Here is a 13,110-nt window from a genome sequence, read left to right as displayed (position 1 = left end):
GTGAATCGAATCGTGAGTTGAGTGAATCGTTACATCCCTAGTCCCTAACGATATTTATTTATTTATAAAGTAATACATTTATTTTTGAATTTATTTAATGTTTATTGGAAAAAAATATATTTTTCAAATTTATTTATATACTACTAATAAATAAATAATATTTAATATTTAAATATAATAAATGCTGGTAAAAGAAAGAAAGAATTGTTATTTTGCCTGTCCTCACTATAACAATCAACTGTTTATCTCAGAGAGATTATTCTCCAAGGCAACCACATCCACACCTTTTTATTCAATGAGAGAACCACCACAGAGCAACAGTATCTGACCCGTGCTCTAATATCCCAATGCCCACTCTCCTCAATCAGGCACGAGAACATAGTGTCCACGCCCACAGACTGCTGTCCACAGCGGACCAAACCTCATGTTCTCCACAAGCAGAGCAGCCCTTCTTACACCCTTCATCTATGGAGCTGGAGAGACAAGTAGCTTCCCTCTCCATCCGCATTAACCCTAGGCCTCAGATATCGGGACGGCGCACACAGACACTGTCTTTGAGACCCCCTACCCCTCCTAAAAGGATGGACCTCCCGGATAGCCGCTCACACCCCTGCCCTCCACTGCCATCTGCAGCCCCTCCAGTGGTACATGTCACGGATTTCACAACCACATATGCATTAGCTTAATAACAGCCTCCCCTACACCATGCTGTGCCTTAGCAAACATAACTAATCCTGTTTTTATTTTTTTTGTTTTCATTTTGCTATAGCATATTCAGGCTCATGTCATTGTAAAATGAGATCTTCCTTTTTTTTATGGTAAAATCATGAATTGCAGTGGTAATGGACCTGAATCACTTCCCAAACACCATTTATTCACCTAACTGTACAGTATTTGGCTTGTAATAATAAAATATACACTACCATCCAAAAGTTTGGAGTCAGCACTTTTTTTTTTCTTCAATTCAGCATTATGCATTAATTAGATTTAAAGTAAAGACCATAAAGACATTTCAAATGTAACAAAAGATTTGTTTCAAATAAATGCTCTTCTTTCTTATTTTTTCGAAAAAAATGCTCTAAAGCATGTTAGATTGATTTCTTAAGGATCACGTAAAGGCTGGAGTAATGATGCTGAAAATCCAGCTTTGTGTCACAGGAATAAATTACATGTTAAAATATATTAAAATAGCAAACACTTCATTTTAACTGTAATAATATTTTACAAAATTACTAGTATATACTATAATTAGGTAGTATATACAATATATCATTTATGCATATACATATTTTCTACTGCATTATGGCCTTTATGCAGTTTTGAATGATCTGGTTTATGATTATGCTCAAATGCAACACTGGAATAAGATTTTGATCTCATAACTGTAACACCTCCATCCTTCCTCTCTAACGCACAGCCGTCAGCAGCATCACATCTCTACGTCTCTCACACCCGCTGTGCCCAACTGCTGAATCTCATCTGTGCCACTCTGCTCTCTGTCATTCAGCCTGAGGTGCCAGTCCTCCTCAAACAAACCAATCCCGGAACAGCACTGACCTCACAGTCAGCACCTAACCGGCTCAGACTCTCCCTCGATTTCATCAGAGCTGACCTTCACCCCGAGACCCCTTCTCCAGGCCCTCCCTCTCCGCTGGGGCAGAGCCGCTGCTCTTCCCGCACTCAGAGCGAAGCGTCCACAGCGGTGCTGGAGGAGTTGAGGGTGTGTGGACTAGGCCCAGAGGGTGGCTCTCGTACCCCTTCTCCAACCCTCAGCCTGATGAGTGCGGTCACAGTCAACATGGGGTTACACTCCCCTCCAGCTAGCACCGCTCATGTAACTATTCACCGGCTGTAACTTACTGCTTCTTTCTTTGTCAGTTTTCATAAGGATTCCTACTGTACCTCTATTTCTAAAGGGGCCATATTCAACTTTTTTCTGTATTGTTTCAAAAGTTTGGGGTCAGGAAGATTTTTTTATTATTATTATTTTTTTAAATCAGTACTTTCAGCAACGATGCAAGGAAACCGATCAAAATTGACAGTAAAGACAAAATATTTATATTTCAAAAATGCTTTTCTTTTAAGTATCAAAGAATTCTGAACAAAATCACAGATTTCACGTAAAAGTACTAGGCAAAAGTACAAAAGTACTAAGCAGCACAACTGTTTTTAACATTGATAATAATAAGAAAAGACTGGAGGACTGACTGCTGAAAATTCAGCTTTGCCATCACAAGAATAAATTACATTAAAAAAAAAAAACATTAAAAAAAATACATTATACATTGTTTTTTTTATTGTAATACTATTTGACTGTATATTTGATCAAATAAATGCAGCTTTCATGAGCAAAAGAGACTTCTTTCAAAAACATTTTTAAGCTTTACCGCCCCCAAACTGTAGCATATCTATGTCCATTTATAATGTTTTTTAGCACATTTTTTTGTATCTTCTGTCTCACCCTTTTTCATGATATGTCCCCTTTAATTGCACAGTCCAAATGCTTTTTTTCATTTATTATCTCTTCTTTTCTGCTCTCTTATCAATTTGACAACTTATTGTATATTATTTCTAATTTGGTTTCATTGTTCTGCATTTCTAGGGGCTGGATTAATAGACACCAATATCACTTGTCCATTGTTCACATTTAACAGTTTCACTACTTCTTCTCACTGTAACATCTGGGATTATACCAATACTAACATATTTTCTAGATTCACATCAAATCGAGGGTCTCGGGGGGTCTTCACTAACACCTTTCTCCATACAGATTATCTGTATGCTGAAATTCTCAGTCTATGTCAAAAACTAAAGGTGCAGGAGAACACGGTTTTGTTGAGACTTCTTGTATTGTTCCTGTGGTATCTCTTTTGGTATACTAACGCTTAATACTAACACTTGTTTGTCCTGGAAATCAATAAATCCAAATACTGAAAGCCATTCTACTAAAATACATTGTTGTTTTTATCTTCCCAGTGGGTGGGCACTGGGGTCTTTTTGGGTTTTGTTTTCATTGTTTGTTGTTCCGTTCTTTATCCTCTGTCAACTTTCTTTAAGGCTAACAGATGTCATCTGTGACACAAGAGTCCGATCTCAATGTAATTTATTATGCCTAAAGATGTTTCTTCAGTTAACAGGATCTTTGTGTTGTGTTATACAGGGCCAGATGACTATGAACGGGGGTCTGAGTGTGCCAGCAAGTCCTCGTAGTCACTTCCAAAGACCCTTCTCTCCCTCAACATACCCCCCTCCTCCTTCACTGAGCCCTAGTATTACAGCCATGCAGCAGGCTAGAAGCACTGGTGAGTACTGAAGCTAATCTAACACTTCCACATGCTCTTGAGTGAATGACGTTCATCATCATTATTGATTTCATCATTGGAAAGAACAAGGAAACTGAATTAGGTAATTGCATCTCAGTTTGTACTGTATCTATTTAACTACAGCCACAGGCTGTATATGTATTAGGGCTGTCAAGTCGATTAATCGCATCCAAAATAAAAGTTTGTATTTACATAATATATGTGTGTGTGTACTCTGTGTATGTATACATGCATAAATACACACATATACATGTATATATTCAAGAAATATTTACATGCACACAAATATATATATATATATATATATATTTTTTTTTTACATGTGTGTATTTATTTATTTATATATACAAATTCACAGTACACACACATATATTATGTAAATCCAAACTTTACATATATAAACTTTTCTCTCGAATAGTGAAAAATAAGTAATAGGTCTGGAAAAAAAGTAATTTTTCCAATAAAACAATTTTTCTTTAAATAATCCCAATACTGATTCGTAGAATCCCAAAATTTCCCCTGCTGCTCGTTGCAATCTTTTTTAGTGAATCAAAAACATGAATCATGATCACTGTGTTCTGATTCATGAACAACTGACTCTCTTAAGTTATTTTTTTAGTGAATCAAAAATATTTGGCATGACTAATACAGTCTGATTCGTGAATAAATTACACTTTTAAGACAGTATTTTTTAGTGAATCAAAAGAATACAGAGTGATCAGTGTAGTCTGATTCACAAACAAATGACTCCCACGAGTCAGTCCTCTTTACTGAATCAAAAACATTTGGCGTGACCAGTGCAGTCTGATTCACAAACAAATGACTCTTTTAAGTTGGTTCTTTTCAGTGAGTCAAAAACATATAGCATGACCAGTGTAGTCTGATCCATGAATGAATGACTCTCATAAGCCAGTCCGTTTTAGTGAATCAAAAACATACTGTGTGACCAGTGGAGTCTGATTCACAAACAAATGACTCATTAGCCGGTCCTTTTTAGTAAACCAAAAACACACTGTGTGACCAGTGTTGCCTAAGTCCTGAAGCATTTTTTTTTTTTAATTAATAGTTCAATAATACTCAATTATTAGTTTTAATCAGTCTGAAACACTCACATGTGTAGTTTGCAGCATTTGCAGAGAAAACATTTCTCTTATATGTTAGCAAAATTAACATCTTAACTGAAATATAGCAAATCAAAATCTAATGGAGTTTGTGAATCAGAATCAAATCGAATGAGGAAGTCTGCATTGATACCCAGCCATAATAAGTGAACATGGCTTTATAAAATAATCAAAGACATGATATGAAGTAGCAGAACCATAAAAATACATATTCCAGAATGGCTATTGTTGATGTTTAAGTAATTCTAATACTATCCACCTGTCCTGGAAATATCTGTTCAGCCAAGTGTCATATGTCATAAGCGTTGCAGTTCTCCCTGGTCACTGGAGTGATGTGCCAGACTCTAATGAAGTACTAATGCGTGAGTAAACGCAGTGCATTTTTACCGCCCCTGTGACACTAAGCGTATCTCGACTGGTCCGCTCTGAGTGTGCGCCCGCGATCTCTCTAATCCCAAGTGGCAAATGCCTGGGATTAAGCTCAAATCTGAGCGCCAGAGCGGTTGGGGTGAGGGAGGAGCTGAGACACTGGGATTACAGCGTCTGTGTGCGTGAGGCTGGCCTTTGTCTCCGAACCAGAGCCCATTTAGCTGTTTTTCCCTAAAAGGCTTCAGTCTGAATGCCTGTACATGCCAGAGAACTCTGGAGTGGAGAGCTGCTTTCTGTGTTTATGATTCAATGCCGGAATACTGGAATCAACATATTTATGGATTATTTCTCATGATTTGGAATTACAGTCTGCACTGCATCCCTGACCTGGCTGTGTTTCTCAGTTACTGACATGGGAATGTTGGTTAGTTCCATGAGAATTACTAAAAACACACCCCCTCCAACCTGACCCTGTCTTCCTCCCATCAGCCTCTGAGTCTAGCACTCCCATCTACGCCAACGTGGATCCTCCTGCACGAGCACCACAGACTGACAGGAAAGAAACAACAGGGAAAGCTCCGCTCTATACTGGCATCGGTCCCGTGGATGAGTCTGGGATTCCCGTTGCCATACGGGTGGTGAGTGAATGCTGTTCCAGGATGTTAATCTTTTGTTTCCATATTTATACCGTGCAGCTCAGAATAAATATAATCCTTTAGTATTATTGTATACATTTTTGTCTTGCACTCAAGTCACAGAAGGAAATTATTAAGCAAACGATAGTTTCTTTAACTTTGTGCATTTATGGTGGAATTTTTATAAACGTTAAGAACATTTCTACCACAATGTCTATCCTTACCACAAATAATATACAGTACTGTATTTTACAGCATTTTGTGAGGAAAATTACAGTTTTGAAGTAAAATAACTACCAGTTTAGATAAATACACAAATAAATAATACATAAATAATATTTTTAAACTTAATAATTTGACAAAATTATACCTTAATTTGAAATGATGCACAATAAAATATTCTGATCACAAATTATATTTCTAGATATATGCAAATAGTTTTAAGAGGACATTTTAAAAAAAAGTTTATGATTAATTTACTTTTTTTTTTAGATAATACTTGTTTTAAACATGTAAGAATTCAAATATTTTCATAGATTAATATTGAAATTCTGGATTTGGGATATGGATGGAACAATACAAATCTATAATCTATAACAATGCATTTGAAAAGTACAAATATAAATGATGAATGCATGGCAGAAAGTTTACTAAACAGTTTTTCTGTGTTATTTTTACAATGAAAATGACTTTTAAATCTGTTAGTTTTATTATAATTAAACCTCTGGCACATAAAAGTGCCTGAAGTTGAAGAAACACCTACATGTTACTGGAGAACTTCATACTGTAACTACTACAGGCTTATTTCGAGTTTATCAACAATGCAATAAACAAGCTTAGCATTCATTTTGAGAAAGCTCCCTGACTCTTTATTGGCTCTGGAGACAATGTCGGAAGTGCATACCTATAATTGTTAATTCCAGAATTAATCTGGTCACATGGGACGAGCTGTTTTGATTTGTGCGCTAAATTGCATTTTCCCACACAGAGTTTAATTTAGCCCCGGGGAAACCGGGGCAGCTGTGCTCAGCATCATTGATGGGCCAGCAGACAGACAGTGATGTGTCTCTCAGAGAGGCCATTTGCATCAGCATTTTTATAGGAGCCTTTTGCATCCAGAGTTTTGGACTCAAGGTCATAGAGCACATTCGGGTTGCTATTTGTTTTCTAAACTTTGCTTCTGGACCTTGGAATCTTAATCTGTAAGAGCTGGGAAAGCCTGTAATCTAAAAATGCTTGCTTTGTGTGTTGTTTTAGACTGTCGACAGGCCAAAAGATTGGTACAAAACCATGTTCAAACAGATTCATGTGGTGCCTAAACCAGGTAAGACCGGATTTTTTATATCTACCACCATTACCTTAAAAATGTATGCTAATATTAAGAAATCATAAGCTCTAAGAAGAAGAAAAAAAAAATTATGTGGTTATTGGAAGGAATTTTCTACAGTAGTTAAACACTCGCATACCAACTTATTTTTAGTTAAATTTCTTCTGTTCACTTTTTATAGCACTTATGCAACACAGAAATGGACAGAAAACATTGTTGCAAACTATCATAGTTTGTGCACTTTTGTAATTTATTATTTTACACAAACAGATATTTACAGGTTGGTTTTATGAATGCAAGGAATATACAGAATCTCCCTGTATTTTCTGTGTGATAGTGGACCTGTCTGCTAAGGGGATAGATTTTTTGCAGAGAAGTGCAACCTAAAGAGGAGTGACAATAAAAGAGCTTTACTCAGCAGGTTGTGGATTACAAGTGCGTTCATTACTGGTATTGGACTGTCAGGGGGTTTGCCTGAGAGATTACAGGGGTCACAGGATCAAACCCTTCATTTCGCATCTTACTATGTTTTTTAATTGTCTTACTCCCACATCCTGCTTACAAATGAGTTTGTTTACATTATTAGGTTTAAAGCACTCTGTATGCAGTTCCTGTTTGTGATATATGTAATCCATATTAATCATGTTTGCTTATTTGTTTTCACAGATAATGAGTGGTCTGGGTCCCGTACTGCCACAGATCCTGTTACAAGTACTGGCACAACTATTTCCAAACAAGGTCTCTCTTTGATTTAGTATTATTTTATTACCAAATAATGTTGATACCAAATAATCAAAACTAGAAGAACTAAAACTAGTATCAACCAATAGGAATAAGCATAATTAGTAATTAACTTTTTTTCGGGAACACTTTATTTTAGCGTCCTTGTTGCACATTACAGATACTTACCATAGTAATAAAAATAGTTGTACATAATTTTATGCATAATGTCTGCAGTTACATTTTTTATTGTTTTTTAAAAAGTAAAAAGCAATTCATTTAATAATTAAATAATTAAAGATTATTACTTTATTACAAATTAATTTATAATGTCAACAAAATGTTATATGGACACATATGCATTGCCAGCCAAGTTTAGAATAATGCCTAATATGCTTACAAAGGCTGCATTTATTTGATAAGTTTTTAAGCATTTTTATATCAAAATTATACTCTAGCAAATAAATGCAACCTTGGTAAGCGTAAGAGAACATTTTAAATATTGTGTAATAAAACAGATATTCATCACTGAATTCAATGATGAACTGCCTTTAACTGAAAAATGAGTGTTTACTATTGTCATTTTTGCATTATTGACACACTATTTTCCTAATTAATGCTGTTCAGTTGCTTTGACACAATCTGTATTGTTAAAAGCGCTATATAAATAAAGGTGACTTGACTTGACTTGACTTAATCTTGTAAACTGTTATTACAATTTTGATAAACAATTTGAAAATATTTTAAAATGTAATTTATTCCTGTAATGTCAAAGCTGAATTTTCAGCATCATTACATCAGCCTTTAGTGTCATATGACTCTATTCTAATAATAAATAATTCTAATATGTGACCCTGAACCACAAAAACAGTCATAAGTAGCACGGGTATATTTGTAGCAATAGCCAACAATACATTGTATGGGTCAAAATTATCGATTTTTCTTTTATGCCAAAAATCATTCGGATATTAAGTAAAGATCATGTTCCATGAAGATATTTTGTAAAATTCCTACCGTAAATATATCAAAACTTAATTTTTGATTAGTAATATTCATATAAGAACTTCATTTGGACAACTTTAAAGGTGATTTTCTCAATATCTAGATTTTTTTGCACACTCAGATTCCAGATTTTCAAATAGTTGTATCTCAGCCAAATACATCAATGGATAGCTTATTTATTCAGCTTTCAGATGATGTATGAATCTCAATTTTAAAAAATTGACCCATATGACTGGTTTTGTGGTCCAGGGTCACATATATACAAAAAAAAACAAAAAACACTGTAAAAATTGGTTACAATGTACTGTATTAATTTGGAGGAATTATTTAGTATCGTTTATTATTATTTATTAAATCATTTATTACATTTAGTATTATATATTTGTTACAGTATATTATGTGTTGTTATTTCTTTCAGATAAGCATGCTGCACCTAATGCTGTTCAGGCCCATCCTGCACCTAAAACCAGCACCTACCGGCCCATCACCAAGAGTGTCTCTGATAACGGAATATACGGTCTCAGGGTGCCTGCCTCCTCTTCTCTCCCGACCCCTCTGCCCACATCAGCATCCACACAGCAGAGATCCAGCGAAAGGGAGGCACCACAGAGAGGCAGGAGCACACCTGACATGTGAGAATCACCCATCCATGCTTATACTATGACAACAATACTTCTCAAGCAAACTTAATTTAAAGGATTTTCAGATGTGAAAACAGCTACTAAGTCTCAATTTTCAGGCAATATTTGTCTCTCAGGAATGAGTGGGGGCCTCCTGACAGAAAGGTGGACACACGGAAATACAGAGCAGAGCCGAGAAGCATCTTTGACTATGAGCCGGGGAAGTCATCTGTTTTAGAGCAAGAGAGAGCGGTAAGTATTCAGTGACTTTTAAAGTTTAATATTTTATCATTTTTGTGTGAACTTTTAAAATGGCAATGAATGGAATTAAATGAGCCTAGATTGAAAGTAACTTGGTTACACAATGTGCATTAAATTTATGAGGCATTTTTACAATTTGAGTTTAGTATTTGACACAAACATATCGATCTGAGAATTAATGCCCCATGGCTTTATGGGTTGACAGATCGACTATCAATCGGCGAGTCCCAGTGTCAGCAGCGCTGCAGGCATGATACACCGAATGTTGATAGACTAAACTGAGTTCTTGTATATTAATAGAATTGTATTGACAATATATGTGGCAACAGTTGAAGCTACATGATAGGCTTTCTGTATTTGTTAAAAGAACCTCCACAAACATTTGCCCTAATCGGGCAGAAGTGCTTCAGCAAGCCTGTGCAGAGTCACTCAATAGAGCAGATAAATTGCGGGTCCATTAGAGCGTAATGTGGTCAAGGTCACTAATAAGGTTAGAGAAACCAATTTGCTTCTGCTAGAGCAGTTTGTCCTTGTGCAGTGAGCGTTTGTTATGTGCCGCTGCCCCCTGCTGGATAGGAGCGGGGGAAAAAAAGCCTTTGCTCTTTTGCTATTTTCAGCAAAGTAATACTAGTTTTGCGCTCTGCTGAACTTCACAAATCAACGATGTTCCCTTATTTCTTGCCATTCCTCATTTTACATCTGTGTCTGACTGTCACATTCGCATGATTACCTCGTTTCATTCCTTCCTTTCGTCTTCTTCCCCCACTTGCTTTCATTACCAACACCAGACAAGTAACTTAAGGCCAGAGGACATAGATTTAGAGAATGAGCCGTGGTATAAGTTCTTTGCTGAACTGGAGTTTGGGCGGCCGGTAAGTGTGGCTTTGGTTTGGTGCTGCTAGCATGCCGCTTGTGATTGGTGTGGGGGTGGAAAGGTCAGATACGTGCTGTCGGTCTGTGGTGGACATGTCTGAAATGACTGGTTGGAATGAGTAGACAATTCTGGACACTGTAACACATGTGCTGGAGTGTGATGAATAACCAATATCAGGTTCTGTGTAAATGAGCCTTGCTTCCTCCCACTAGAATTTGTGTCTTTGCATTTCCGGCTTTGATTTGCACACATTCAACTACTGTTGTGGATTAATTTGACCATATTTGCATGACTTTACAAATTAGATTTTCACTCTTTGTGCAAGGTGTGTGTAGTTTAGTAGTCTTTGGCTTGGCGTGCTATACGTTGTGTTTATATAAAAGGAGCTGTACTGCAGTGTGTGTAGTGTTTTTGTTGCATATGTGCAACTTTAGTTTGTGGTCGTCACATTGTTGCTTTCATAGTCATGTGACTTTACTTTCTCCTTTGTTATGTCACCATTTCTCTGCTATTCCCGCCGCTGTCCCACCTCTGGGTGAAGCCTCCAAAAAAACGTCTTGATTACAATCCAGAGAGCTCTCCTCGATTCCAAGCAGAGGTAAAGGATGAGTGATTGACTAAATGATTAACTGCTTCACTGACCAACTAGGAGAACAAAAGAGAGAAATTAACAGAAAGAAACTAATGCCTGCCTTCTCAACCCATCCTCATTTAACATCACTTAACTTCAATTCTAACACAAAGTCCATTGTTTTGAGTAAAGCAATGCACTCTTGAGATATGCCACAAATTGAACTACAGAACTGAGAAAATAAAAGTTTATGCAAAGAAGGATTACTTAGAAATAGTCTGTATATCTGTATATCTGTAATGTATATCTGATATAAGTAATATGCTTCTTTGCAAATATGTATAATAAATAAATTTTAGCAAACACCTAATGTCATTTCAAAATTTTGATTAAATAGATACTTGCATGCACATTAGGATGGCATGGTAAATTTGTGTTAAGAACATTCTAATGATCCTCTTTGATTATTATTATTAAAGTGTAAGTGCTGCTATTTACAAAGGTAATTGCAGGTGAAAGTGTGGGACATGTTTTGTCCAAAGTCTTAAGAATGCATGTGCACCTGCATTTGCTTCTCTTATCATAATAACATTTCATTCTAGTATTACATCATTTATTTCTCGTGAGACAGGAGCACTTCCTCCTGGCTGTCATCTGCCGATTCTGTCCATGTGTTTGTTGTAGGTGAAGGATCTATGGACATGCCATCTACAGTATCACATTACATCTCCTCTTTCACTCACAGACTTTTTTCTGTCATTGTAAATATAGTTTGCTGGCTGTCAACGGGAATAATTAATTAAGAATAAATTAATAGTTTCGCTTTCTTGCACACACTAAGTTGTTTTCACACGCTATTCAGAATTATGCAAATCAAGTAACATTGAATGCATATGTTTTGTAATCATGGCACATCTATAATGATCTATGTTTATCATATTTACACAGAAAGGAGGCGTTATTGAAAGAGTGCATATTTCAGTGCATTTTGCACATAGTTAAACTGAATTTGTTAGTGATCAAGACATATGCACAGGCATATAACTACCACATGCAAGTGGCGCAGCGTTTTAGTGAATTTTTCTTAATGTTTTTTTTGATCACTTGCTCCCTGTGAACTGCTACTGACCACTGTAAGGAGAGAACGTAACTCAGAGGCCAGTGTAGTAACAGTTATGTTAACAGTTAACATAACTGTTTTTACATCTAACAGTTAACAGTTAGCTGTAAATCCAAACAAAGAATTGCTAAAAATTGTCACAGAGGCTTTGCAGCCCAATTTTGAGCCTGCTAGTGTCGTATCTGTCACTCAGAGCTGTATTTATGTTGACTAGATGTAAATGTGTCACACTGAGGAGACACTCCCGATACTGCATGCTTGGGCTACTTTTAAAGAGGGTTAAAAAAATGCGAGGGGCGTTTGCTGCTGGTCTGAAGAGCTGTTCCAGATAACACTGCTCAGAGCTTCAGCAAACAGGAAGATGATGATCTACTCCAGCCATGCGTACAAGGAATTCCCTGCTTTGTTCGACATAGAAACCCTCGTAAGTGATCTAACGCATCTAGCTGTCCTGGGAATGGCTGGGTTTTCAAGGGACAGCTGGCCCACATCACTGTGTCCAGACATTGGGAGTTTCACTGTTTTAACCATTGTTGGATTTGTGAAGGAGAGCGCTGGGTATCAAGAAACCTACTATAAAGTAATTTTGGATAATAAGCAAAGAATTCACCCTGCTTTTTCTCCTTCATCTGTTGCAGACCTCCCTTTATCAGCCATCCATAGAGAGGAGCCTTGAAAGGCTCTCAAGGTAGGTTTAACTGTAAATTCATTGAAATTATTTGAAGTCACACAAATATATAGTTTATTGCATAGATTTTTTTAAAGTATCTATCTATGTTTTTAAAATATCAAACAAAGTGACACTTTTCTCAAAACATTTTTGCAATGACTTTTAACCAACTGGTCCCAAGGTCAGTCTTAAGGGATGCATAGTGCAGGTCATGACATTACAGAACTTGTTCTTCTATAACATTCAGAAAGTGTCTGACTACTTTTTGTCTTATTTGTAATATTCTCTTGTATCAATCACTAAAATATTTTATAATATATTATATATAATATATAATACTATCAAATCTAACAGACTTCTTCTTGTGAAACATTTTGCAAACATGCAAAAAATGCCACTTGGTTTGATTTTTGTTTTCCAATATATGTTGAGGTCACTGTATAGGTGAGAAACCGTGGCATTACTTTCAAATGGAGATTAGGATTGCATTTCATTCT

General features: G+C 36.3%; 1 protein-coding gene across 1 annotated transcript in view; it reads left to right on the top strand.

Moving 5' to 3' along the window:
• Window positions 1–13,110, top strand: part of LOC107707214 (sorbin and SH3 domain-containing protein 2-like) — a 49,180-nt gene that overhangs the window by 22,575 nt on the left and 13,495 nt on the right. Inside the window, exons 7-17 of the mRNA XM_016511159.1 lie at window positions 369–644; window positions 1,508–1,834; window positions 3,161–3,302; window positions 5,303–5,451; window positions 6,706–6,772; window positions 7,442–7,513; window positions 8,916–9,129; window positions 9,255–9,369; window positions 10,167–10,250; window positions 10,794–10,850; window positions 12,582–12,631. Coding sequence (XP_016366645.1) covers window positions 369–644; window positions 1,508–1,834; window positions 3,161–3,302; window positions 5,303–5,451; window positions 6,706–6,772; window positions 7,442–7,513; window positions 8,916–9,129; window positions 9,255–9,369; window positions 10,167–10,250; window positions 10,794–10,850; window positions 12,582–12,631 — 1,553 coding nt within the window. The remainder of the gene's footprint in view (window positions 1–368; window positions 645–1,507; window positions 1,835–3,160; window positions 3,303–5,302; window positions 5,452–6,705; window positions 6,773–7,441; window positions 7,514–8,915; window positions 9,130–9,254; window positions 9,370–10,166; window positions 10,251–10,793; window positions 10,851–12,581; window positions 12,632–13,110) is intronic.

Source organism: Sinocyclocheilus rhinocerous, unplaced genomic scaffold (genome assembly GCF_001515625.1).
Source record: "Sinocyclocheilus rhinocerous isolate Xijiao unplaced genomic scaffold, SAMN03320098_v1.1 scaffold174, whole genome shotgun sequence".
Taxonomy (NCBI): Eukaryota; Metazoa; Chordata; class Actinopteri; order Cypriniformes; family Cyprinidae; genus Sinocyclocheilus; species Sinocyclocheilus rhinocerous.
This window is presented reverse-complemented; position numbering and strand designations above follow the sequence as displayed.